This window comes from Schistocerca gregaria, chromosome 7 (assembly GCF_023897955.1).
Source record: "Schistocerca gregaria isolate iqSchGreg1 chromosome 7, iqSchGreg1.2, whole genome shotgun sequence".
Classification (NCBI taxonomy): Eukaryota; Metazoa; Arthropoda; class Insecta; order Orthoptera; family Acrididae; genus Schistocerca; species Schistocerca gregaria.
The window spans coordinates 182,122,094-182,149,476 of NC_064926.1; the positions used below are offsets into that span (position 1 = coordinate 182,122,094).

At 43.5% G+C, this 27,383-nt stretch overlaps 1 protein-coding gene across 1 annotated transcript in view; it reads left to right on the plus strand.

The window, feature by feature from the left end:
- Window positions 1–469: 469 nt before the first annotated feature.
- LOC126282344 (uncharacterized) overlaps window positions 470–27,383 on the plus strand; it is a 58,766-nt gene continuing 31,852 nt past the window's right edge. Inside the window, exons 1-2 of the mRNA XM_049982001.1 lie at window positions 470–566; window positions 14,140–14,244. Of these exons, the coding sequence (XP_049837958.1) occupies window positions 513–566; window positions 14,140–14,244 (159 nt within the window). The 5' untranslated portion in view covers window positions 470–512. The remainder of the gene's footprint in view (window positions 567–14,139; window positions 14,245–27,383) is intronic.

Here is a 27,383-nt window from a genome sequence, read left to right on the forward strand (position 1 = left end):
TCCAAAAACAATAAAACGGGACATGAAATATAACGGAAATTCCAAACAAAAGTAACTCGTGAAAAACACTTCAGGATATCACACGTCAATTTGTCACCTACAGAGGATGAAGATTGTAAATAAAATTAAATATTTTCTGAATAAATGATATAATTTTTACTGGAAAACGATAGTATAGGTACTTCTTTATTAGTATGAATAGCATCGGGCTCTGTAAAACTATTCTACACAACATAAACAGGACATAATATCTTCATTTGTGATCAGATGATATTGTCGTTAATTTCTGCAATCAGGTGTAAAAAAATGAGAGATATTCATATTTTCTGTAGAATGATATTTAGCTTTTTGTTTATTGTATAATAGAAAACAGACACGTACTATGTTCATAGGTTTATTGCACATTTGTAACCGTGATACTAATACCCTACGTAATATCATCTTCACAACACCACTGGGATTCCCACAGTGGAGTATCGGTGCCCCACTCCCAACTAATCACATATAAATGGATGGCGACGTTTCCTGCCAGTCAGAGGTGTGCCATCAACTGTGAATCGCAGACAGTAAGTATCAGACAGTAAGCATTTTTTCTCATAGTTGTGAAATGATATCATTTTCGTCTGCAAATTCACATAAGTATTAATTTGAATGAAACCGTATGATGTTAGGGTGACTGGAAAAAACCACTCCGAAGCATATCGACACGTCGGTTGTGAAATTGTGTTTCATAATGTAGTAACCTAATACGGAAAGAATTTTATTCAAACTGACACTGGTCTTGTCAGACTAGTAACTTACAAGCATCAGAAACTTACACGCATATACTCCGCAAGTAGTGTATTCAGTCATTAGACTTCCTACAGAACAAAAGTTCGCTATTGTTTCTTTCATGGACACTAAGACGAGAAACTCTTGACAAACGTTTATCTCCGAGATTTTACCACAGGCTTCTACGTTTCTGGATTTATTGATCAGAAGTAGTTCTTGGAACTTTGCAACTAATATCCTGTAAAACCTGCGCATTAACTCTCACGTTATTGCAATTTTGTCATATGATGACATGATGCAGACCGTGGCTGTTGTTTGAAGACAAATGTTGATGGTGTTAGGACAGCAACCAGCCACAAATTTATTTTCAGTTCCTTTATTCAAAGGGTACCACCGTTACCGGTTTCGAATCGTTATGATTCCTCCTCAAACGGTTTACACGCTTTCTTTATGCCACGTCGTGCGTTTTTTACAGGTTAAACCGAAGTTTTTCTCGGAATTTCGAACATCTTGCACCATTTTACATTGTCGGACGCTTTTTCCAGGTCGAAAAATTATATGAGCATGTCTTGATTTTTCCTTAGTCTTGGTTCCGTTATCAACAGGAACGTCAGAATTGCCTATCTGATGCCTGTACCTTCCCTAAAGGCATCATCATCTAACACATACTCAATTTCCTTTTACGTTCTTCTGTATATTATTCTTGTCAGCAACTTGAATGCGTGAGCAGTTAAGCTGATTGTGCGATAATTCTCGCACTTGTCAGCATCTTCGGAAATGTGTGGATGATAATTTTCCGAAAGTCAGATGGTATGTCGCCAGACTCATACATTTTACATACAAACGTGAATAGTCGTTTTGTTGTCACTTCCCCCAATGATTTTAGAAATCTGATAGAATATTGTCCATCACTTCTGCCTTATTTAATCTCAACTTCTTAAATTCTCATTCTAATACTGGATGCCACCCCTCTTGTAAATCGACTTCTGTTTCTTCTTCTATCACATTAGAGAAATCTTTCCCCTCATAGAGGCCTTCAACGTACTCTTTCCACCTACCCACCCTCTCCTCTGCATTTAACAGTGGAATTCCCGTAGCACTGTTACTGTTACCACCCTTGCTTATAATTTCACCTAAGGTTGTACTGACTTTCCTATATGCTGTGTCAGTCCTTCCGACTATAATTTCTTTTTTCGATTTCTTCACATTTTTCCTGCAGCCATTTCGTTAGCTTCCCTGCACTTCCTATTTACTTCATTTCTCAGCGCTTTGTATTTCTGTATTCTTAAATTTCTTTGAACATTTTTGTACTTCCTGCTTTTCTTCGACCAGCTAAAGTATTTCATCTGTTACCCATGGTTTCTTCACAGTTACTTTCTTCGAACTTATGTTTTTCTTTGAAACTTCTGTGATTGCCCTTCTTGGAGATGCCCATTTCTCTTCAAATGTACTGCTCTTCGACCAGCTAAAGTATTTCATCTGTTACCCATGGTTTCTTCACAGTTACTTTCTTCGAACTTATGTTTTTCTTTGAAACTTCTGTGATTGCCCTTCTTGGAGATGCCCATTTCTCTTCAAATGTACTGCTCACTCAGCTTTCCTCATTGTTGTATCTGTAGCAGAACTCCCCTATCCCACTTCTTTGCGCATTGATTGTTTCCGACTAATCTCTTAAACTTCAGTCTACTCTTCATCACTACTACATCGTGGTCTGCCGGCCAGGGTGGCCGAGCGGTTCTAAACGCTACAGTCTGGAACCGCGAGACCGCTACGATCGCAGGTTCGAATCCTGCCTCGGGCAAGGATGTGTGTGATGTCCTTAGGTTAGTTAGGTTTACTTAGTTCTAAGTTCTAGGCGACTGATGAACTCAGAAGGTAAGCCCCATAGCGCTCAGAGCCATTTGAACCATACATTGTGGTGAAACTTCCTGAGAGATTAAAACAGCATACATTGTGGTATGAGTCTGTATCTGCTCCTGGCTACGCTTTACAATCCATTATCTGTCTGACCATGATGTAATCGTACAGCCGCGCGGGTTTAGCAGACCGGTCTCAGGCGCTGCAGTCATGGACTGTGCGGCTGGTCCTGGCGGAGGTTCGAGTCCTCCCTCGGGCATGGGTGTGTTTTTGTCCTTAGGATAATTTAGGTTAAGTAGTGTGTAAGCTTAGGGAATGATGACCTTAGCAGTTAAATCCCATAAGATTTCACACACACTTGAACATGTTTTTTTGTAATCGTACTGAAATCTTCCCGTCTTTCTCCTCTGTCATTCCTTGTCACAAGCCAAAATTCTCCCGTAACGTTTTCTTTTATTCTTTCATCTACATGACTTTTAGATTTTCATCGCCCTTTACATATTGTATTATCCTTTCAATATCTTCATATACTTTCTATATGGCCCCCCATGAACCATGGACCTTGCCGTTGGTGGGGAGGTTTGCGTGCCTCAGCGATACAGATGGCCGTACCGTAGGTACAACCACAACGGAGGGGTATCTGTTGAGAGGCCAGACAAACGTGTGGTTCCTGAAGAGGGGCAGCAGCCTTTTCAGTAGTTGCAGGGGCAACAGTCTGGATGATTGACTGATCTGGCCTTGCAACATTAACCAAAACGGCCTTGCTGTGCTGGTACTGCGAACGGCTGAAAGCAAGGGGAAACTACAGCCGTAATTTTTCCCGAGGACATGCAGCTTTACTGTATGATTAAATGATGATGGCATCCTCTTGGGTAAAATATTCCGGAGGTAAAATAGTCCCCCATTCGGATCTCCGGGCGGGGACTACTCAGGAGGATGTCGTTATCAGGAGAAAGAAAACTGGCGTTCTACGGATCGGAGCGTGGAATGTCAGATCCCTTAATCGGGCAGGTAGGTTAGAAAATTTAAAAAGGGAAATGGATAGGTTAAAGTTAGATATAGTGGGAATTAGTGAAGTTCGGTGGCAGGAGGAACAAGACTTCTGGTCAGGTGACTACAGGGTTATAAACACAAAATCAAATAGGGGTAATGCAGGAGTAGGTTTAATAATGAATAGGAAAATAGGAATGCGGGTAAGCTACTACAAACAGCATAGTGAACGCATTATTGTGGCCAAGATAGATACGAAGCCCACACCTACTACAGTAGTACAAGTTTATATGCCAACTAGCTCTGCAGATGACGAAGAAATTGAAGAAATGTACGATGAAATAAAAGAAATTATTCAGATAGTGAAGGGAGACGAAAATTTAATAGTAATGGGTGACTGGAATTCGAGTGTAGGAAAAGGGAGAGAAGGAAACATAATAGGTGAATATGGATTGGGGCTAAGAAATGAAAGAGGAAGCCGCCTAATAGAATTTTGCACAGAGCACAACTTAATCATAGCTAACACTTGGTTTAAGAATCATGAAAGAAGGTTGTATACGTGGAAGAACCCTGGAGATACTAAAAGGTATCAGATAGATTATATAATGGTAAGACAGAGATTTAGGAACCAGGTTTTAAGTTGTAAGACATTTCCAGGGGCAGATGTGGACTCTGACCACAATCTATTGGTTATGACCTGTAGATTAAAACTGAAGAAACTGCAAAAAGGTGGGAAATTAAGGAGATGGGACCTGGATAAACTGAAAGAACCAGAGGTTGTACAGAGTTTCAGAGAGAGCATAAGGGAACAATTGACAGGAATAGGGGAAAGAAATACAGTAGAAGAAGAATGGGTAGCTCTGAGGGATGTAGTAGTGAAGGCAGCAGAGGATAAAGTAGGTACAAAGACGAGGGCTGCTAGAAATCCTTGGGTAACAGAAGAAATATTGAATTTAATTGATGAAAGGAGAAAATATAAAAATGCAGTAAATGAAGCAGGCAAAAAGGAATACAAACGTCTCAAAAATGAGATCGACAGGAAGTGCAAAATGGCTAAACAGGGATGGCTAGAGAACAAATGTAAGGATGTAGAAGCTTATCTCACTAGGGGTAAGATAGATACTGCCTACAGGAAAATTAAAGAGACCTTTGGAGAGAAGAGAACTACGTGTATGAATATCAAGAGCTCAGATGGCAGCCCAGTTCTAAGCAAAGAAGGGAAGGCAGAAAGGTGGAAGGAGTATATAGAAGGTTTATACAAGGGCGATGTACTTGAGGACAATATTATGGAAATGGAAGAGGATGTAGATGAAGACGAAATGGGAGATACGATACTGCGTGAAGAGTTTGACAGAGCACTGAAAGACCTGAGTCGAAACAAGGCCCCCGGAGTAGACAACATTCCATTAGAACTACTGACGGCCTTGGGAGAGCCAGTCATGACAAAACTCTACCAGCTGGTGAGCAAGATGTATGAGACAGGCGAAATACCCTCAGACTTCAAGAAGAATATAATAATTCCAATCCCAAAGAAAGCAGGTGTTGACAGATGTGAAAATTACCGAACTATCAGTTTAATAAGCCACGGCTGCAAAATACTAACGCGAATTCTTTACAGACGAATGGAAAAACTGGTGGATGCAGACCTCGGGGAGGATCAGTTTGGATTCCGTCGAAATGTTGGAACACGTGAGGCAATACTGACCTTACGACTTATCTTAGAAGAAAGATTAAGAAAAGGCAAACCTACGTTTCTAGCATTTGTAGACTTAGAGAAAGCTTTTGACAATGTTGACTGGAATACTCTTTTTCAAATTCTAAAGGTGGCAGGGGTAAAATACAGGGAGCGAAAGGCTATTTATAATTTGTACAGAAACCAGATGGCAGTAATAAGAGTCGAGGGGCATGAAAGGGAAGCAGTGGTTGGGAAAGGAGTGAGACAGGGTTGTAGCCTCTCCCCGATGTTATTCAATCTGTATATTGAGCAAGCAGTAAAGGAAACAAAAGAAAAATTTGGAGTAGGTATTAAAATTCATGGAGACGAAGTAAAAACCTTGAGGTTCGCCGATGACATTGTAATTCTGTCAGAGACGGCAAAGGACTTGGAAGAGCAGTTGAACGGAATGGACAGTGTCTTGAAAGGAGGATATAAGATGAACATTAACAAAAGCAAAACGAGGATAATGGAATGTAGTCAAATTAAATCGGGTGATGCTGAGGGAATTAGATTAGGAAATGAGACACTTAAAGTAGTAAAGGAGTTTTGCTATTTAGGAAGTAAAATAACTGATGATGGTCGAAGTAGAGAGGATATAAAATGTAGACTGGCAATGGCAAGGAAAGCGTTTCTGAAGAAGAGAAATTTGTTAACATCGAATATAGATTTATGTATCAGGAAGTCGTTTCTGAAAGTATTTGTTTGGAGTGTAGCCATGTATGGAAGTGAAACATGGACGATAACTAGTTTGGACAAGAAGAGAATAGAAGCTTTCGAAATGTGGTGCTACAGAAGAATACTGAAGATAAGGTGGATAGATCACGTAACTAATGAGGAGGTATTGAATAGGATTGGGGAGAAGAGAAGTTTGTGGCACAACTTGACTAGAAGAAGGGATCGGTTGGTAGGACATGTTTTGAGGCATCAAGGGATCACAAATTTAGCATTGGAGGGCAGCGTGGAGGGTAAAAATCGTAGAGGGAGACCGAGAGATGAGTACACTAAGCAGATTCAGAAGGATGTAGGTTGCAGTAGGTACTGCCGTACGTTAATACCTGCCTCTGTCATGTTTGTCAGATTCGGTGTGTTAAGGAATTTATTGCTTAAAGTGTAATGGCCTAATTCCTGAAATATGTTTTTATCTTGCTGTCATCTTGAGAGGCGGTATATGTGTACTGTAGAGCATGTTTGGCCAACCTAGTATAATTTTATGTAAGATTGAATTTAATGGGCTTTTATTTAAATGGTCATTTTAGTATATAAATGTGCCACCCTTCCACCGTAAGACTTTTCTTTGAAGTTAAAATCAAGTTGCACCTTCGGTGGCAAGTTAATGTTTTAATTTTAGTGTTTTGTACCATTTCCATCCCTGCTACGGGGTGCATAGTTTGTGTGCTTCTGTAAATTGTTAAAACTTTTATTTAAGGTAATCTGGTGTGTTGCAGATTTGCATCTGTGTAGTCTTTCAGGGGTTGTTGTGAGCGGCCGTGGCTACCGCCATGTCAATAGGGAGCGGCAAGGTTCTCAGCTCGAAACCTCATACACTCAAAAATTTGTTTCTTTATGCCTCTGAATAAATTGTAACTTGATATTTAGAGGACATGTTTTGAGGAATCAAGGGATCACAAATTTAGCATTGGAGGGCAGCGTGGAGGGTAAAAATCGTAGAGGGAGACCGAGAGATGAGTACACTAAGCAGATTCAGAAGGATGTAGGTTGCAGTAGGTACTGGGAGATGAAGCAGCTTGCACAGGATAGAGTAGCATGGAGAGCTGCATCAAACCAGTCTCAGGACTGAAGACAACAACAACAACATGGCCCGCTGCAGCTGTCTATCGCTTGAGGGCTCCAAATTGTAACGTGTAACAAGGCGGTGTGTAACGCAACTACGTCAGTCGGTGAGCCGGCACGAGTGGCCGAGCGGTTCTAGGCGCTACATTCTGGAACCGCGCGACCGCTACGGTCGCAGGTTCGAATCCTGCCTCGGGCGTGGATGTGTGTGATGTCCTTAGGTTAGTTAGGTTTAAGTAGTTCTAAGTTCTAGGGGACTGATGACCTCAGAAGAAGAAGATTTTCTCTATGTCTTCGCCTTCAGCTTGCGACGTCGGCACGTAGACCTGAGCTATCGTTGTCGATGTTGGTTTGCTGTCGATTTGATAAGAACAACCCTTTCACTGAACTGTTGACAGTAAGACTCGCAGTGCCCTTCCTTGCTATTCAAAACGAATCCTACTCCTGTTATACCATTTTCTACTGCTGTTAAGGTTACCCTATACTCATCTGACCAAACATCCCTGTCTTCTTTCCATTTCACTTCAGTGACACGTACGATATTTAGAGTTTTGTACGTTTTTGATGTAAAATTTCTATCGTTTTGACTATGTGAAAATATATTTAAAAATTAGACTCTATACCAGAACTTGTGGCTATAAGCTTCCAATATCCTCGTTGATCTCGACGACTTTAGTTCCGTGTGTTATCTGTAGACTGCCGAAAAAGAGACTACTGGAATATGGGGTAAAGGTACGCAAATCTATTGGGGTACAATTGCACAGAAATTATTTGCGAACTTTTAGCCCATAACCTGTACTTTGATTTGTGCATTCAAAGTATTTTTGTTGGAGCTTTTTTACCTTGGATGCCGCACTGTTCACGTTAGATTACTTAAATTATTTTTTCTTTTCTGGAGTTTTTCCTTCGCTGGGTAGTGTTTTCTTCCAGCGTACCGACATCTCGAAGACTCTTCCATTTCAATGACGTGTTCCATACTGGAATTCTTTTTTTCCAGAAACCGATCAAGAACATCAACTCTCCCTCCCCCCTCCCCCGCCCCCAAACCCCCATAAGTATTAAATGCAACCAGGACTGTCAGAATTCAGACTAAGGACCTCAAAAACTATGGGTACGACACTTAGTTCCGGTTTGGTTAATTGGATGTTGCATCCATTCACACGTGTGTATCACCCTTAATGGTGCTAGAGGTGTCTTAGCTCAAACTTATGACTTAACGTCCGGTGACATTGAATCAGTGGTGATACTGATCAAGGTTTTCACTAAGAATCAGCAGATATTGTTAATGATGCTATTAACGCAGCAGATTTTGAAACATAGATACTATGCTGCATCAGAGTTTATCGTTGTGATATGATCATATTCTTCCTAACAAATAATATCAGTTACTACAAAATAATCACCATAGAAAAGCTATTTTATATCAGTTAAAAACGGAATGGAATGGGACGTACTTTGATATGGAATTAAAGGAATTTAGTTCAGTTTTTCCCTATATCGTACCCAGATAACGACGCTGTACTTCTCAGTATTCCGAAGACAAAGTATTCAAGAAATAGCCTAAGATGCTAATGCGCACTAGTGCAAAGGTTCTTAATCAGCAGAGTTTAGGACTGGTATGCCAGTGTTCTTTCCTAGGACCACAGCATGTACCGTAAGATGACACATGCCGACCTTTACTTACAAGCTGCCAACTGCCAGAAATCAGTGGCAAAGAAACTGGATGATAGCACTCGCATCCTCTCTGACAACCAGAGCCTCAACCAAGAACCTTAACATCTGAGGCCTATATTCAAGGGAAACAGCTATACAGAGTGGCCAATTCGGAGAGCTCTACACCAACTGTACACTCTACGGAAACAGTAGAAGAATCTCATAAGAATACGTTTGCTCCATATTGTGGCGCATTATCAGGAAAGGTAGGGAAAATTCTTCGCGAATGCTAAGTGAGGGCTGTTTTCCGCCCACCAGTTAAAACATGGGAACTACTAGGTAATGAAAGGACCACCTAAGAGGTCCATCGGGGTCTTCAAAATCCCCTGCGAATGCACCAAGATATACGTGGGTCTGTTGCGCCAGCTCCTAGGAAATCAGTTCGTCAACGCACCTAATGATGTCAACGTGATTGCATGCCGAAATATTATGTCAGTTGGACACTGACATCCGACTTTCACCCAACAACTATTTCGTCATATAACGATTTCTCTAAAACAGTCACAAGGAAAATGGGTCTGAGCACTATGGAACTTAACATCTGTGGTCATCAGTCCCCTAGAACTTAGAACTACTTAAACTAACCTAAGGACATCACATCCGTGCCCGAGACAGGATTCGAACCCGCGACCGTAGCAATCACGCGGTTCCGGACTGGGCGTCTAGAACCGCAAGGCCACCACGGCCGGCAATCACAAGGAAAACGAACATACAATTTACATTTGATTATAGCAGCAACTGGCACTAATACCCATCCAAATTGCGAAGACAGCGGATACACAGGAAAAGCTGTTGTTTGAGCCAATGGACGATTATGAAAACATAAACAAAATGTGATTCCTCCCATTCTTGAAATGGGAGCAAAGTTCTAGGAATCATGGTGTGGAACAGACTGGACAAACGGCGGGGAACTGTATTATCGTGAAGTAAGGTCTTCACTTGATGAACAAAAATGAGACCATCATTTCCCTATCGAGTGACTCGGCTGCCAGTGGAACAGAACCCATCGCTCCGACCTCTTCAGGTGTATCGTACTTTGTTTGCCTTCTGCAGTATTTATTTTGCATTACGATGTCTTCAGCAGCTCAGAGAAGTTTTAACCTGCAGACGCGGCGTGTTCTATAGGTGGCCGCGCCTCTTTAAGGGACCAGGAGCAAGTCCGGCGCAGGTGCCGCGCTACTGAAGTAGGTGGCTGATTCATGCGTGAGAATAAACAATAGAATCCAAATGTATTGGGAACGACGATGTAATTGCTATATGTGCCAAACTAAATGTTTACTATAATCGAAGCAGCTTTCAGAAATTAATTAATGTATCTGAGAAAATCTCTTTATAAGCTAAAAATGCCACTATGATTCAGCAATATCAAAGTAGAACTTCTTAAACCTAACTAACCTAAGGACATCACACACATCCATGCCCGAGGCAGGATTCGAAGCTGCGACCGTAGCGGTCGCGCGATTCCAGACTGAAGCACCTAGAACCACTTGGCCACAAAAGCCGGCGTTTGCAGAATTCGTGTCGAGCACAACAGAAGTATGTGTGTAGAGCCTAAGGTAGTATTGTATGTGGAAAAATCCCAAGGTATAATCCTCAGAACCTTTTCTGTAATTTACCGCATCCACGAATGTTTGGTAATGATTTGTAAAAAAGTAAAAGTTACACCGTGGGTGGGAGTCCTTGTGATTCCGTACAACAGCCTGGGAAAATCAGGTGAAATTTCAGAGAAAGGCAAAAAGGCAAGGGGATTCAGTCACCAGTATGATCATGCCGAAAGAAAACTACAGCGTTAAAATCAACTTCTTGATTTAATAGACATTTATATAATAATTATTTTAAAACAACTCTTTGGGGGGCTTATGGGCGCTCAACATCGAGATCACCAGCGTTAAAATAACTCCTAAAAGATGTCTTAAAGTTGGTAAGTAGGTCGGAACACCCCAGCTCAATGAACTCTAGCCCTACCATAAGACAGTAACTAGTAGCTGCAAAGTTCACGCCACTGTATCTTGTATATTTTTATTCCTAATATAAGGGCGTGCTGAAAAGTAACACTTCCGAATTTTTTATACTGTTCTCAACATCACTTGAGACTGAGCCGTTGTAAAAATTGCTGTTTCGAAAATCGCGCCGCTGCTTTGTTGGTGGGGGGGGGGGGGGGGGGGGGGGGGAAGATAGTTTGTTCACGTGCATTTAAGGGGCGCTATGAGCTCGCCAGTCGTCAGTCTGAGCCAGTTCGGGGTCAGTCTGGGGTCATTCTGGGTGAGCCTGGAGTCAGTCTGGGGTCAGTCTCTCGTCCCCAGCTTGCTAGACTGCCTCTCGTTCGAATTTGTGGCGCAGTAAGAGAACTCAACGGGGGCTTAGTTCCTGCATCTGAGTCTGCGCGTTAGGTAGCCATTCTGCTCGAGTTGCTCAGGCAACGGACATTGGCGGTTGAATCGAACGGTTGGTCGGTCGCGCACTGACACATTAGATGACTTGTCCGCCTTGAGCGTTGGCACATGTGAGGTCGCCACGTGAGTCCAGTGGGTCGCGCCGTATAACGAGGGGTGGTCGTTTCGCGGCCAACACGAGAGCAACAGGAAACCCACGACATCGGTTTGGCCGGTGCGAGCTGCGACGCCGTGAGACGGGAGATCGGTGCCCCTTCCTGCGTTTGTTGAAGCGGCTGACAGAGGACGGTTCGGGAGAGCGTTTTGGGGGTGCTGCGCCAGGTCTTCGCCAGAAACCGCAGTTTATTAGAAGTTAAGTGATTGATGATATGTTGTTTCATTTACTTTTTAAATTCTACTTGTTTTCTTGGTGCGGTAACCAGCCGCTTTGTTTTGGGGTCGTCCCACCAATCTTCTCCGTTTGCCCACTCGCGGGAATGTGGAGAGGTGCGGGTTAGATCAACCAGGTGTTCGGGTTGTTCGGCAATTTCCCTATAAATCTGCCGTACGTTAATACCTGCCTCTGTCATGTTTGTCAGATTCGGTGTGTTAAGGAATTTATTGCTTAAAGTGTAATGGCCTAATTCCTGAAATATGTTTTTATCTTGCTGTCATCTTGAGAGGCTACCGCTATGTGTACTGTAGAGCATGTTTGGCCAACCTAGTATAATTTTATGTAAGATTGAATTTAATGGGCTTTTATTTAAATGGTCATTTTAGTATATAAATGTGCCACCCTTCCACCGTAAGACTTTTCTTTGAAGTTAAAATCAAGTTGCACCTTCGGTGGCAAGTTAATGTTTTAATTTTAGTGTTTTGTACCATTTCCATCCCTCCTACGGGGTGCATAGTTTGTGTGCTTGTGTAAATTGTTAAAACTTTTATTTAAGGTAATCTGGTGTGTTGCAGATTTGCACCTGTGTAGTCTTTCAGGGGTTGTTGTGAGCGGCCGTGGCTACCGCCATGTCAATAGGGAGCGGCAAGGTTCTCAGCTCGAAACCTCATACACTCAAAAATTTGTTTCTTTATGCCTCTGAATAAATTTTAACTTGATATTTAGAGGGTGCTTTCTCCTTATAATTTTAAATCTGTTGCTTAAAAAAAATCACATTTGTTAAAAATAATTTCATTTTGATTTCATCAGTTACTCCCTGGCAACTACTTCCACTCTAACATAGTCCGATTACATGTGTTAATGTTCTTGATGAATCGCTAGTAAACAAAGTAAATTCTTAAGAAAAAGTTTTGAACGTAAATTCACGGTTCAGAGATATTACGTGCCATGCGTATTACTCGGTCGACTTTCCAGCTTCGCTCTTGCAAGCTGCAGCTGTCTACCGCTTGAGGGCTCCGAATTGTAACGTGTAACAAGGCGGTGTGTAACGCAACTACGTCAGTGCGTGAGGCGGCCTGGGTGGCCGAGCGGTTCTAGGCGCTACAATCTGGAACCGCGCGACTGCTACGGTCGCAAGTTCGAATCCTGCTTCGGTCATGGATGTGTGTGATGTTTTTAGGTTAGTTAGGTTTAAGTAGTTCTAAGTTCTAGGCGACTGATGACCTCAGAAGTTGAGTCCCATGGTGCTCAGAGCCATTTGAACCATTTAGTTCGTGGGACTGTTCGACTGGCTCCGACAAATAGACTGGTAACAACAGCAGAAACTGTAACTTCTAAAATTCTCTGGTGTCCGGACGGGTATCGTCGTAATTACTGAACGATCTTTCGTACAAGGAGACTCTTTGCCATCTTCTCGTGTTCCCTGATCAGCCATCAAGAACCACCTGAAGATGGCGACGAGTCTCTTTGCCGAAATATCGTGGAGTAATTACGAGATGGCCCCCGCAGAACACCCGAGAATTCTACAGGTTACAGTGTAACCACGAACTGTTGGCTAAACGATTACTGGAATCCTTGCTAAAACGTTGAGTTGCAGTGTGACATTTAACGCTGGTACCATACTTCAGACAACAGTGGCTTGTGCCGTGCAGATCCACAGACAAGTGGGACGCTGAGTAGCACTCTATGAGGTACAGCTATGAGACTCGTTCCGGTTTGTGAGGGCCTACCCGGCGCCAGTTTCACTGTATGGGACCTGGTAGGTGGCCAGGAGACGCTGCGATTCTTGAGATCGTAAACTCTCGAGCTCCTGGAATTGTGGTGTTTTGTTGGATGCGACAAGAGGACTGTTTGTCAATTGTTGACATGAGGCCGAATGCTCACCAGTGTGTGGCAAGACTGGTATACCATGTTGTTATAACCATCATGGCCGGTTTACCTAATGACATAGTCCAGCAGGATAGAGTAGGATCCTGCACTGTAGTTCAAACCTCAAACGCCTTTAGGAATGCGTGAATCCATGGCAGGCCTTCCCGTTAGCATGATTTGATACCCATAGAGTATGTGTGAGGTGCAATGGGAAAACAGCGTAGGTGGAGATAAAAGTACGCATTTTTGGTTTTGTTAAATATTTAAAACAAGACTTGCAGCAGTATTCTAAATGTTACGTACGCAACACTCAGTTTGACATCTCGGTAGCATTGTATTAAAGTTGCATTGTCATCTAATTGTTATTAGAGGAGTAATAAAAGGTTTTCGTAAAAAAATAATTCATGCACCGTTACTGACGTCCTGTCCAACACGGTGTGTTGGCCAGTTTTTGCAACCGTTTTTGGTTTCAAAAAACCCACGTGTCATCTTAGGCACGTGTGTCAAATTTTACTTCTCTACCTACATTATTACGCCGGTTAGTGCATTATGACTTTTGGGTCACTGTGTATACAAAATCACTGTGTAATGAATAACTGCGATGACACAGTTTTGACGTGGTTGGTAGCCTAGTCGTTAGTCAGCGAATAACTGTTTGCCTGCAGATGACTGCACTACTGCTGTTGCCGATACTGTATGCGGGTGCTGTGGTGGGGGAACCCAGGTGCTCGCTGCCGCCTGCCTCTGACGAGGAGATCCACATCCCCACAGTGAGTTTACTCCGGTCTACTGCCACTTAACATAGGTTTACTATATTTCCAAAGAAACAAGCAGGAGTATGACAAACTACCTTTATGTGAACTACAATGTCTTACTTTTTCACAAGCCGGCCACAGTGGCCGAGAGGTTCTCGGCGCTTCAGCCCGGAACCGTGGGCCTGCTACGGTCGCAGTTTCGAATCCTGCCTCGGGCATGGATGTGTGTGATGTCCTTAGGTCAGTTAGGTTTAAGTAGTTCTAAGTTCTAGGGCACTGATGGCCTCAGCAGTTAAGTCCCATAGTGCTCAGAGCCATTTGAACCATTTTTTTAAAGTCCCATAGTGCTCAGAGCCATTTGAACCATTTGGACTCAAGTTTCATCGAAAGTTCTTAAGTAACTCATTCTTGCATTTGATGTTATCACAGTATTAAGAACAAGTGAGATCTTTGTTGTCATGGCTGATGATCAACAAATTCTTTAAATGTTGTACGGGAAGTCTGTTTCAGTCCAATGTACATTTAATAAGGAAAATATCCTTTCCACAGCTCCACTGTAGGAAGGGCCTAAAAAAAAAGTTCTGCACGATTTTCAGAAGTTCTGAATACTCGTCTACGGAACGGCTATTCATGAAACCACACACCTATCAGATACAGTTTTCTCGAAAAATGTATCTCTAGTTTTAGATTTGAGTGTTCACTTACAAACATTTCAGGCGATTTACTTCATCACATGATTCACTGCCATTTACGAGAACATCTCACTTTCGCAAAAGGTTACATATTTTCTACACTTCTCCACTCAGGTTCTTAACTAATAGTTAACCAATCGACACAGTTAATTCATCGCAGTGCCTCGTCCATTTGTTGACGTTATCATTACAAACAGAAGAGAAAAGCATTCCAATTTTTCCTGAATACATTATTAAACTAGTTATTGTTACATTTAGAGATGATATCTCACTTTTCGGGGAACTAATTCATTTTTTAAGCTCTCTCTTTCAAACGTGACACAGTGTCACTCAATAGAGGACACACCATAGTATTTTTGTCACCTATAATGTGCAAGATTTGTTTGTGCAGGTAGCTGGAGACACTATGAAGAAAGGATATACATTCTTCAGCCAGAGAATTTTCCGGGAAAACCATGATTGCAGTGAGGACATTATTATTAGACTTAGTTAAGGTTTAAGAGCCTGGTACATTTGAAAAATTCTTTCACTTGCAGGCATAAGTAATACTCACGTTGCCTTATTATGAAAGTATTGTCTTATTTTAAACCCCTAAAACATTAGAAATCCCAATTTCATAGTTTCTGGACAAAAACTCCACGTCTATCTTAAGAATGTTTGAAAAAATTCTACCAGGATTATGTCATAATTTGAACAGCTATTTCGTGAAATGTTGTCCCCCCAATTCTTTTTTCAGTTTACTGAATACACTGTTAGACGCAGAGCGTTCTACTCCGCCAAAGTTCACGTTACCGTTATCACGGTAAAAAGCAACACATTTTTATGACAGACTGATTTTTTGCTGGTCTACCAGTATGTACTAGACTACAAAGTCCATTTTCCTTCGAAGATTTTGCATGCCAATACGTTTAGCCTGCATGCCCTCATGGCTAGAGAAAAGAAAAGAATAACTTGAAGAAAAAGCTTAATATTTCCGTGGTTGCTTGCATCAGCAGTAACACTAAGATAATTAGCTCCTACCAACTGAATTTCCAATTGATCAAGGCATTCAGTCGCTAAGACATTGTTGACTATCGCTTCACATTTCGTTCTAACACAAAAAAAGTTGCCAGCAATCTTCAAGTCATCGAAATCCTTTCCCACCAACTTGCTTATACAATCCATCGAGCTGAAACTCTGATAACGTTTTACGGTATGAAGTACATACTCAGTTGCTGCCGCCTTCAGATCACATTCACTGTATGTTTGCGGGAAGAACTCACCGATTGTTCGCGATGTGCCTTGTGCTTCTTTACCTTTATTTGTGCTGTTTGGTATCAATAATGTCTTATCTCCCACCAAACGATCAGGAAAAGAAACATCTGCAAGTAAGTACATTTTAAATTCACACTTGTAATAAGCTATACCGGTTGGTCAGAAACAGCCCGAAAAATTTAAAAGTATGCTGATAAAAAACTGTTAAGAAAAAAATTGTGCCTGCTGGGGTTATTTAGTATTGTAGATAGCCAATGACGCCACCGCGCAGACGTACCGGTTAATCATCTCTGGTCGAATTGCTTGTGAAGTGGCCTGGATGCCCGTGGCCACCTCTGTCAGTATTACTTATAAACAGGTGACTGCATGTTTTTCAACGTTTTATATCTCCGCCTGAACAGCTCTCCGAAGGCCCAACGCTATCAACTTAACGCCGTGTCATCCTCGGCCGAAAGTCGTCACTGGAGGCGGATATGGAAGGGTGTTGTGTACATAGTTCCGCATAGTCAGCGCATACACAACTTTCCCACTAGAGCGCGTCCTGCTAAACACAACAGTGCAGGCACAGCGCTCGTCCGTCTCTGCACTACGAGATGGCGCTGCGTTAGAGATGGACCAAATTCTGCTTTCGCCTATCCGGGTATTAGTATGTAATGCAGCCAATGAGATTGCTGCTAACGTAGAACCTTTTCTTCTCGCGAATCAAACCCGAGCAGTGATACCTGAACCATTCTGTACCAGTCTGCATTAGTCTGTACCAGTCTATAGTCAAGTTTCAGTCTGCACCTAAGAATATTATCATATTCCTGTACATAGACATAAAGATAAATGTATAGACACTTTGTCAAGTATCAGAGATATGTGAGAATAATATTAACGTACCAAGACCAAAGGAACTTCAGATTGTCAATTGTAAATAGCATCCAGAATCAAGTTACGTAATGTCTATGCTTTTTATTATTTTAATAAATGTGTGTGAAAATTAATCAAGTTCTGTTTAAAGTTGGTCGTCGTCAGTCTGCTACTGTAAGCGTGAAAGTGGCATTTCTATCGTTGACCTAATGGCAGAAGATAAACACGCCGAGATAAGAGCACGAGACATATTGCTGACACTTGCCTACTTCGTTAGAGCGACAAGTCAAATAATCTGATGGTGTGTGTACCAAAGGTCTTACCACAAGGGGCATGTGGCGGACAAGTGATCAGCACAACGCACTCATGGCCACGGTCAGCTTTCGTGACCAGAACCACTACTTCCCAGTCAAGTAACTCCTCAAGTGGCCTGACAAGGGCTGACTGCACCCTACTTACCAATAACGCTCGGCAGACCCAGACAGTAACCCAGCCAAGAGCTAGAAAAGCCTGGCAGCGCTTAACGTCGGTAATCTGGCGGGAGAAGATGTCACCACTGCGGTAGGGCTGACGGCGTTTCTAAACGTTGCTATTATCTGATCTCTTTTAGTTATTTCATTGATAATGACGGGCGGGAGGCGTGCCAGTTTCATGAAGAACACCCAGTACATCACAAATGGTAGGCACAATGTGCGGGTGACACAAAACTTCGAAGCGTTCCTAACGCCTCACTGTCATTTCTGCTTTTGTAGAATAAGAAAAATTGGGCATACATTGGTTGCCTGCGGTGTGTACGAAAGCCGAACCAATCCCTGCCAAACCGATTATGACAGAGAACACGATTTCACATCCTGTCGAGTGTGAAGGTATTTTTTATTCGATAGGGCCTGGGAATTATCACTAAAATATACTCTTACAGCTGTGTTTACGTGCTACGTGCTTTCACCTAATTGCAATGCGCACTCATAAGTACTACCTCGGAGGAAATGTGAATGTTTGAATGAATGCAGATGAAATTTAACATTTCTAGCTAGGAGCTAATTTAAATTAAAGGTATATATGAAGATAGAAGGTGTTCTCGAAAGAACAGATACCACTGTTGACCGTGCAGCTGTCGACAGCTGAGGGTTTCAATTAATTATCGTCTATTCTAGAGAAGCTGCACAGTCATCAATGGTATCTGTTCGTTCGAGAGGAGTTACTATCTTCAAATATACAGTTAAAGGCTACCCATCCATTGACCTTCGTCTGTGCGAATGCGCACAGGTTGCCCGTTTTCTTACGGGAATTGTCACCTTAGTGTGCGCGAGTAATGAGTGGATGGGCAAATATCTATTAGGTACATTACGTATGTAGATTGTGGACAGTTGGGAATGTGAGTCTCACGGGAAGGGTGCGACGGATAAGTTCCTGCAGTCGCGCTGTTTATCTGTGTCCTTGGTGGCTGAGATGGATAGAGCGTCTGCCATGTAATCAGGAGATTCCCCGTTCGAGTCCCGGTCAGGACACACATTTTCAGCTGTCCCCATAGAGACATATCAACAACACCTGTCGGCAGCTGAGGGTTTAAATTATCATTTAAATTGAAGGCATTGTGTAGCAATGATAAACTCTCAATAATTAATACATTATGTCAGTGTAGGTTGAATTTTATTTTTTATTCTGTCGCAAATATATTTTGCTTTGCTTTCTTTTCAGTAAATTAATCTATTTTTAGTTTCATATCTTTTTTCCTTTTCCATAAGCTCGCGTCCTCCATTTCGCGTTATCAACTCCCCTCCACCTCCACTGTACGTTGGCACTCCCCACAGACTGATCGCTGCTCTAGAAGATCAAGCCAGCGTGCCACGACAGTCGACGATCGAATGAGGTGTTACCACCCAGCCTTTATTTCTCCCAGTTTATGCCCAGTTTCAGTATGTCAGTTAACAATTAACTGCAAAGAACAACAACTTGAAAATGGCTCTGAGCACAATGAGACTTAACTACTGAGGTCATCAGTCCCCTAGAACTTAGAACTACTTAAACCTAGCTAATCTAAGGACATCACACACACCCATGCCCGAGCCAGGATTCGAACCTGCTAGCGTAGCGGTCTCGCGGTTCCAGACTGAAGCGCCTAGAACCGCACGACCACTCCGGCCGGCACAACAACTTGACATGGAAGTCCACAAATTGGGGTGTTTAATGTTTTGTAAATTTGCAACAGAAGGTTGAAAGAGAACATTAAAAACCGGGTGGAATCTGGATAAACCAAGTGAGTGGCCAATCATAACTTTACAACAACATCCACAATTACAAATCTAGTGTAGACACATCACAACTTTGTTCACTACTACATTTTTCACAAATTTGTGAAGAAGATAACTTTCAAGAGTTTCCCTCTTCTAGTTACACAGTCTTTATCTTATTTTAATCAAGTCTTACATACGTCTTCTTGTCTCATCGTAGAAAACCCGACAGGAAAGTAAACTGCAGTAAAAATCCCCCAAAATTTTGCACTCTGGTGGATCGATGAGGTGCCTATTGAGCTAAAACGAATCATTCGTTTTTAAATACAACATTGAATTGTTGCTTAAGCAACGTGCAACGATCTGAATACCACAGAAGCCAAGTATTTCGGTAATAATTTTAGTAAGTTATGTTTGGAACTAATGCTAGGTTCCAACCCTGAAATGTATCGTATTAGGTGCTGCCGAAATATAGGAAAACGCAAGGCAACACAAAACCCAAAACTTAATTTAGACGATTGAACTGCACTGGGGGGGGGGGGGGGGGGGAGGTCAAAAACTCTAAAATTAGGCTTGCCTATCGCTTTCGCTGTTGCCTGGAGACAGACTCCAGGCACAACTTAGATAATACAATGACTCATGTTGTGAAGGGTAGTCATAAAATTTCAATTATTGTCTGCTATAAAATTAAGTTACACAATTATTATTATTCCTTAGTTTGCCAGTAAGTTTGTACTCCTGGCCGGCATTGAAATCCCTCGGCCGTAGTACCGTAGTACCCCACTAGAAGAGCCAAACAAATTGGTCGAGTCCATTGGTGAAGTGGAGATGTGCAGCGCCATATTGTTTTTGCTCCTCTGACGGACTGCTGCATCGGTATTGTGACCTTGGGATTTCAGTGACTGCAGGCATGAACCTGCAAACAAACAAATAATTAATTACGTAACTTTATTTTCTCGAGATTAGCATTAAAACTGTATGTCTGTCCTACGTAGAATACTGTCGTTATCCGCCAATCAGGGATTGCGTTCGCGTAAACCCACCTTTTTATCTTTATACGGAAACACTCCAAATAGTTCGCTCTCTGCTTAGCACCACGTCAAGAGACTTTCAGAAAAGTGAGTCAGGGAGGAAGTGTGTTTGAGTTACAAACATTGTAAGTAGTCTGTTTAGCTTCTTATGTTGGTAACGGCACGTAGCGCTCTGTAGGAAAATCACTGACTCTGCTGTGTGTAGTCTGTGGCTGGTTTCCATTGTTGGAATTTTTTGCTATTGTAGTGTTGGGCAGTTGGATGTGAACAGCGCGTAGCATTGCGCAGTTGGAGGTGAGCCGCCAGCAGTGGTGGATGTGGGGAGACAGATGGCAAAGTTTTGAGAGCGGACGATCTGGACGTGTGTCCGTCAAAAAAAGTTGTAAGATTGGATGACATGAACTGATATATATATTATGACTTTTGAACACTGTTAAGGTAAATACATTGTTTGTGTTCCATCAAAATATTTCATTTGCTAACTATGCCTATCAGTAGTTAGTGCCTTCAGTAGTTAGAATCTTTTATTTGGCTGGCAGTATTGACGCACGCTCTATTGCAAGTAGTTTGAGTAGCGAAGATTTTCGTGAGGTAAGTGATTCATGTAAGGTATAGGAGGTTATTGTTAGTCAGGGTCATTCTTTTGTAGGGATTATAGAAAGTCAGATTGCGTTGCGCTAAAAAAAAAAAAATTGTGTGTCAGTTTAGTGTTGGTCAGAATAAGTAAAGAGAGAAATGACTGAGTACGTTCAGTTTTGCTCAGCTGTTTGAAAATCAAATAACGTAGAGGTTTTCCAGCACTGTCATTTACAGGGTGTTTCAAAAAAGACCGGTATATTTGAAACGGCAATAAAAACTAAACGAGCAGCGATAGAAATACACCGTTTCTTGCAATATGCTTGGGACAACAGTACATTTTCAGGCGGACAAACCTTCGAAATTACAGTAGTTACAATTTTAAACAACAGATGGCGCTGCAAGTGATGTGAAAGATATAGAAGACAACGCAGTCTGTGGGTGCGCCATTCTGTACGTCGTCTTTCTGCTGTAAGCGTGTGCTGTTCACAACGTGCAAGTGTGCTGTGGACAACATGGTTTATTCCTTAGAACAGAGGATTTTTCTGGGGTTGGAATTCCACCACCTAGAACACAGTGTTGTTGCAACAAGACAAAGTTTTCAACGGAGGTTTAATGTAACCAAAGGACCGAAAAGCGATACAATAAAGGATCTATTTGAAGAATTTCAGCGGACTGGGAACGTGATGGATGAACGTGCTGGAAAGGTAGGGCAACCGCGTACAGCAACCACAGAGGGCAATGCGCAGCTAGTGCAGCAGGCGATCCAACAGCGGCCTTGGGTTTCCGTTCGCTGTGTTGCAGCTGCGGTACAAATGACGCCAACGTCCACGTATCGTCTCATGCGCCAGAGTTTACACCTCTATCCATACAAAATTCAAACGAGCCAACCCTTCAGCGCCGCTACCATTGCTGCACGAGAGACATTCGCTAACGATATATTGCACAGGACTGATGACGGCGATATGCATGTGGGCAGCATTTGGTTTACTGACGAAGCTTATTTTTACCTGGACGACTTCGTCAATAAACAGAACTGGCGCATATGGGGAACCGAAAAGCCCCATGTTGCAGTCCCATAGTCCCTGCATCCTCAAAAAGTACTGGTCTGGGCCGCCATTTGTTCCAAAGGAATCATTGGCCTATTTTTCAGATCCAAAACGATTACTACATCACGCTATCTGGACATTCTTCGTGAATTTGTGGCAGTACAAACTGCCTTAGAGGACACTGCGAACACCTCGTGGTTTATGCAAGATGGTGCCCGGCCACATCGCTCGGCCGACGTCTTTAATTTCCTGAATGAATATTTCGATGATCGTGTGATTGCTTTGGGCTATCCGAAACATACAAGAGGCGGCGTGGATTGGCCTCCCTATTCGCCAGACATGAACTCCTGTGACTTCTTTCTGTGGGGACACTTGAAAGACCAGGTGTACCGCCAGAATCCAGAAACAATTGAACAGCTGAAGCAGTACATCTCATCTGCATGTGAAGCCATTCCGCCAGACACGTTGTCAAAGGTTTCGGGTAATTTCATTCAGAGACTACGCCATATTATTGCTACGCATGGTGGATATGTGGAAAATATCGTACTATAGAGATTCCCAGACCGCAGCGCCATCTGTTGTTGGCAATTATAACTACGGTAATTTCGAAAGTTTGTCTGGCTGAAAATGTACTGTTGTCCCAAGCATATTGCAACAAACGGTGTATTTCTATCGCTGCTCGTTTAGTTTGTATTGCCGTTCCAAATATACCGGTCATTTTGGAAACACCCTGTATCAATTTTTCTAAGGGGATGTTTCAACATCTACGGAGACATATACAGCATCAAGACATTTATCATCGAGACGCGGAGGCCCTTAACACCCTTGCCTGACATAGGTTACAGATTCAACGTAGTCTGAGCATTGCACCAAACCGTGAAGAGCCATTACATAGTCAGAATACGCCTTCCTACGAGTTCTACGCAACGTTACGGAACGCTTGATACATACCATCTTTACAGTAGCGAGCGTTAACAATCGTTCATGTAAATACAAACGCCTTTTTCGCAAAGCTCCTCTAAATAAGAGATTGCGAATACAGGGCATATCACAAAAAATCACTTCACTACCCGTATAATATTTTCCATTCATAAGCTGCTCTGTATAGCGGGAAGTTGTCATTAGCGTATGAACATTCACATCTAGAAAAGTAAACGTGTAAGTAAAGCAGGCAAAGTCCATTGCAAAGCAGCAATAACTTGAGAGGAGGGAAATGTATTATTAGCAAACCAGTTTCTGGATATATTTTTCACTGTTGAAAGTTCACTTAAGACTAACTATACTTCGATAAGGTATCTAAATACTAATGACCGATAATATATAGAATCTACTGCGATTACCGAACATGATACCTGCCGGGTTCGTCCACTGTACCTTGTTCTTCTCTCCCCGCTGCCTGGGAATTGAACCAGTCATCAGCACGAGCGGTTTCTACCGTTATCTGTTACTTCCGGCCATCCCTTGAGGCGTCTTTCTGTATTAAACATATTGTGACCGACTCATACCTAGGCTCCACGTCCATCTCCCAGCGCTGACGATCCAACATCCGCGTACACAACCACGCTACCCGAAAACAGCTTGAGAGAGTTACCGATGATGTTGAAGAGGCCATATAGCAACACCAAGAAGGAGTTTTGCAAATTAAACGAAAGTTGGTAGGCGTGTTTCTAAATCTGAGCCGCGCGGGGTAGCCGTGCGGTCTAAAAAAGCGCCTTGCCACGGTTCGCGTGGCTCCTCCCCCCCGCCCCTCCCCCCTTTGGGATGGGTGTGTGTGTTGTCCTTAGTGTAAGATAGATTAAGTAGTGTGTAAGGGACCTTTGACCTCCCCAGTTTGGTCCCATAGAACTTACCACACACTTCCAATTTCTAAATCTGAAAGATGATGCATATTCAGATTCACACGTCACATAAGAGTGGTACAAATATCTCTTTTACGAGCATGTAAATCAAGTTTGCTTTAAATACACGGTCGTGATCATTACTTAACTTTCATATTGGACATGGTGAGGTGGATGTTAGTCTAGAATGCCTTTAAGGCGACGAAGACGCCACTAAAACCTCCTCACTGAGCTTGGACGAGTCGTGTAACGGGGCTACGAGAAACTGGAGTTCTTTCTGCGATACTGCAGAAAGTCTTCGCAAGAATCTAGCCACTGTACATCATTGCGGGTAGCGGTGGTCACGGAAAGGTCCGGTCGCAACAAGACAGGTCTCCGGACGGCCAGATGGCATTAACGAGAGGCATCACCATCGTGTTTGGAGTGTGGGTCTGGCTCATTGTACTGCATCTGCAATAACAATCTGAGCAGCGGTTGGCACCACAGTGACACAACGAACGGTTACTTCAAGGAATGCTCCGAGCCAGACGCCGAACAACGTGCATTCCACTGACCGCAAATCACAGCGGTTTCCGACTTCGGTGGTGTCAGGCGAGAGCTCACTGGAGGGCAGGGTTGAGGTCTGTTGTGTTTTCTGATGAATATTGGTTCTGCTTCGGTACCAGTGATGACCGAGAGTTGGTTAGGAAGAGGCCATCTGAGGACCTCTTCCTAACCAACTCACGGCCATCACTCGTACCGAAGCAGAACCAATATTCATCAGAAAACACAACAGACCTGCGACGAACCTGACTGCATGCTAGACACACCCGGAGTTTATGGTCTGAGGTGCGATTTCGTGTGACAGCAGGAGCATTCTTGTAGCTATCCCACTCACTCTGACTGTAAATTTGTACATCAGTCTGGTGATTCGAACAATTGTGCTGCCATTCATGAACAGCATTCCAAGGGTTGTTTTCCAAGGCATTAACGCTCGCCCTCATACCGCTGTTGTAACCGAACATGCTCTTCTGAGGGGCGACACGTTGCCTTGGCCTGCTCGATCGTCAGGTCTGTCTCCAGTAGGACACATATGAGACATCATCGGACAACAACTCCAGCGTTATCAGAAACAGCGTTAACCGCCCCTGTACTGACCGACCGAGTGCAACAGGCACGAAACTCCATCCCACAAACAGACATCCAGCACCTGTACAATACAATACATGAACGTTTGCATGCTTGCATACAACGTCGTTCTGCCGGTTGCACAGGTTACTGAGGTAGCAGCATTTCACATCTGCAGTGTACTACCTCGCGCTTACATTAACCTGTGATCTTGCAATCTTAATCACATAAATATGATACACTCCTGGAAATGGAAAAAAGAACACATTGACACCGGTGTGTCAGACCCACCATACTTGCTCCGGACACTGCGAGAGGGCTGTACAAGCAATGATTACACGCACGGCACAGCGGACACACCAGGAACCGCGGTGTTGGCCGTCGAATGGCGCTAGCTGCGCAGCATTTGTGCACCGCCGCCGTCAGTGTCAGCCAGTTTGCCGTGGCATACGGAGCTCCATCGCAGTCTTTAACACTGGTAGCATGCCACGACAGCGTGGACGTGAACCGTATGTACAGTTGACGGACTTTGAGCGAGGGCGTATAGTGGGCATGCGGGAGGCCGGGTGGACGTACCGCCGAATTGCTCAACACGTGGGGCGTGAGGTCTCCACAGTACATCGATGTTGTCGCCAGTGGTCGGCGGAAGGTGCACGTGCCCGTCGACCTGGGACCGGACCGCAGCGACGCACGGATGCACGCCAAGACCGTAGGATCCTACGCAGTGCCGCAGGGGACCGCACCGCCACTTCCCAGCACATTAGGGACACTGTTGCTCCTGGGGTATCGGCGAGGACCATTCGCAACCGTCTCCATGAAGCTGGGCTACGGTCTCGCACACCGTTAGGCCGTCTTCCGCTCACGCCCCAACATCGTGCAGCCCGCCTCCAGTGGTGTCGCGACAGGCGTGAATGGAGGGACGAATGGAGACGTGTCGTCTTCAGCGATGAGAGTCGCTTCTGCCTTGGTGCAAATGATGGTCGTATGCGTGTTTGGCGCCGTGCAGGTGAGCGCCACAATCAGGACTGCATACGACTGAGGCACACAGGGCCAACACCCGGCATCATGGTGTGGGGAGCGATCTCCTACACTGGCCGTACACCTTTGGTGATCGTCGAGGGGACACTGAATAGTGCACGGTAGATCCAAACCATCATCGAACCCATCGTTCTACCATTCGTAGACCGGCAAGGAAACTTGCTGTTCCAACAGGACAATGCACGTCCGCATGTATCCCTTGCCACCCGACGTGCTCTAGAAGGTGTAAGTCAACTACCCTGGCCAGCAAGATCTCCGGATCTGTCCCCCATTGAGCAAGTTTGGGACTGGATGAAGCGTCGTCTCACGCGGTCTGCACGTCCAGCACGAACGCTGGTCCAACTGAGGCGCCAGGTGGAAATGGCATGGCAAGCCGTTCCACAGGACTACATCCAGCATCTCTACGATCGTCTCCAAGGGAGAATAGCAGCCTGCATTGCTGCGAAAGGTGGATATACATTGTACTAGTGCCGACATTGTGCATGCTCTGTTGCCTGTGTCTATGTGCCTGTGGTTCTGTCAGTGTGATCATGTGATGTATCTGACCCCAGGAATGTGTCAATAAAGTTTGCCCCTTCCTGGGACAATAAATTCACGGTGTTCTTATTTCAATTTCCAGGAGTGTACATAGACAGACGTATTCCCAAAATTTCATAACTTTGGATCTGGTTCAAATGGCTCTGAGCACTATATGACTTAACATCTATGGTCATCAGTCGCCTATAACTTAGAACTACTTAAACCTAAGTAACCTAAGGACAGGACACAACACCCAGTCATCACGAGGCAGAGAAAATCCCTGACCCCGCCGGGAATCGAACCCGAGAACCTGGGCGTGGGAAGCGAGAACGCTATCGCACGACCACAAGCTGCGGACTCATAACTTTATATTAATATTTTTCGGTGGTGCGTTTTTTTCCGCCAGTGTGGTAACGGTTCTGTCACACTAGTATTAAGCATACTCATTGCTAATTTCGCTTTTGGGGGTGTATACGGCGGTAGGAGGAGGTTCTGATTTCTATGTAATTATAAGTCTACAGTACAAGAAGATGTCTGGTCAGCGTTACCACTAAACGACAAAAGGAATTAATGTTAAGGTTTACCGTAGTCGATGACTATTTCATTATAGACGCAGCATTACGTCCAGTTAGACAAGGTTGAGATGGGAAAATCGGGGTTTCAAACAAATTATCCTTTTATTCACAGTGAATGTTCGCTCAGCAGCAGAGTGTGCGCTAATTGTAAGGTTGCTGAAAGATTAAAGCTGTGAGCCCGATGGAGATTTGAGCATGGGACGGTTGCCTTTCGGGGGAAAGTACTTTACCGAATAAGGTATTCAAGCACATATTACGCCTATCTGTGAGGACTTGGATGTTTCAGTTAGTAGGGAACTTTCTCTCGAAAGGCAAAGGTCGAAGTTTCGAATTCCGGCCTGGCAAATTGTATTAATCTGCCACGAAGTTTCATCCTTTTACTGGCCCCAGTT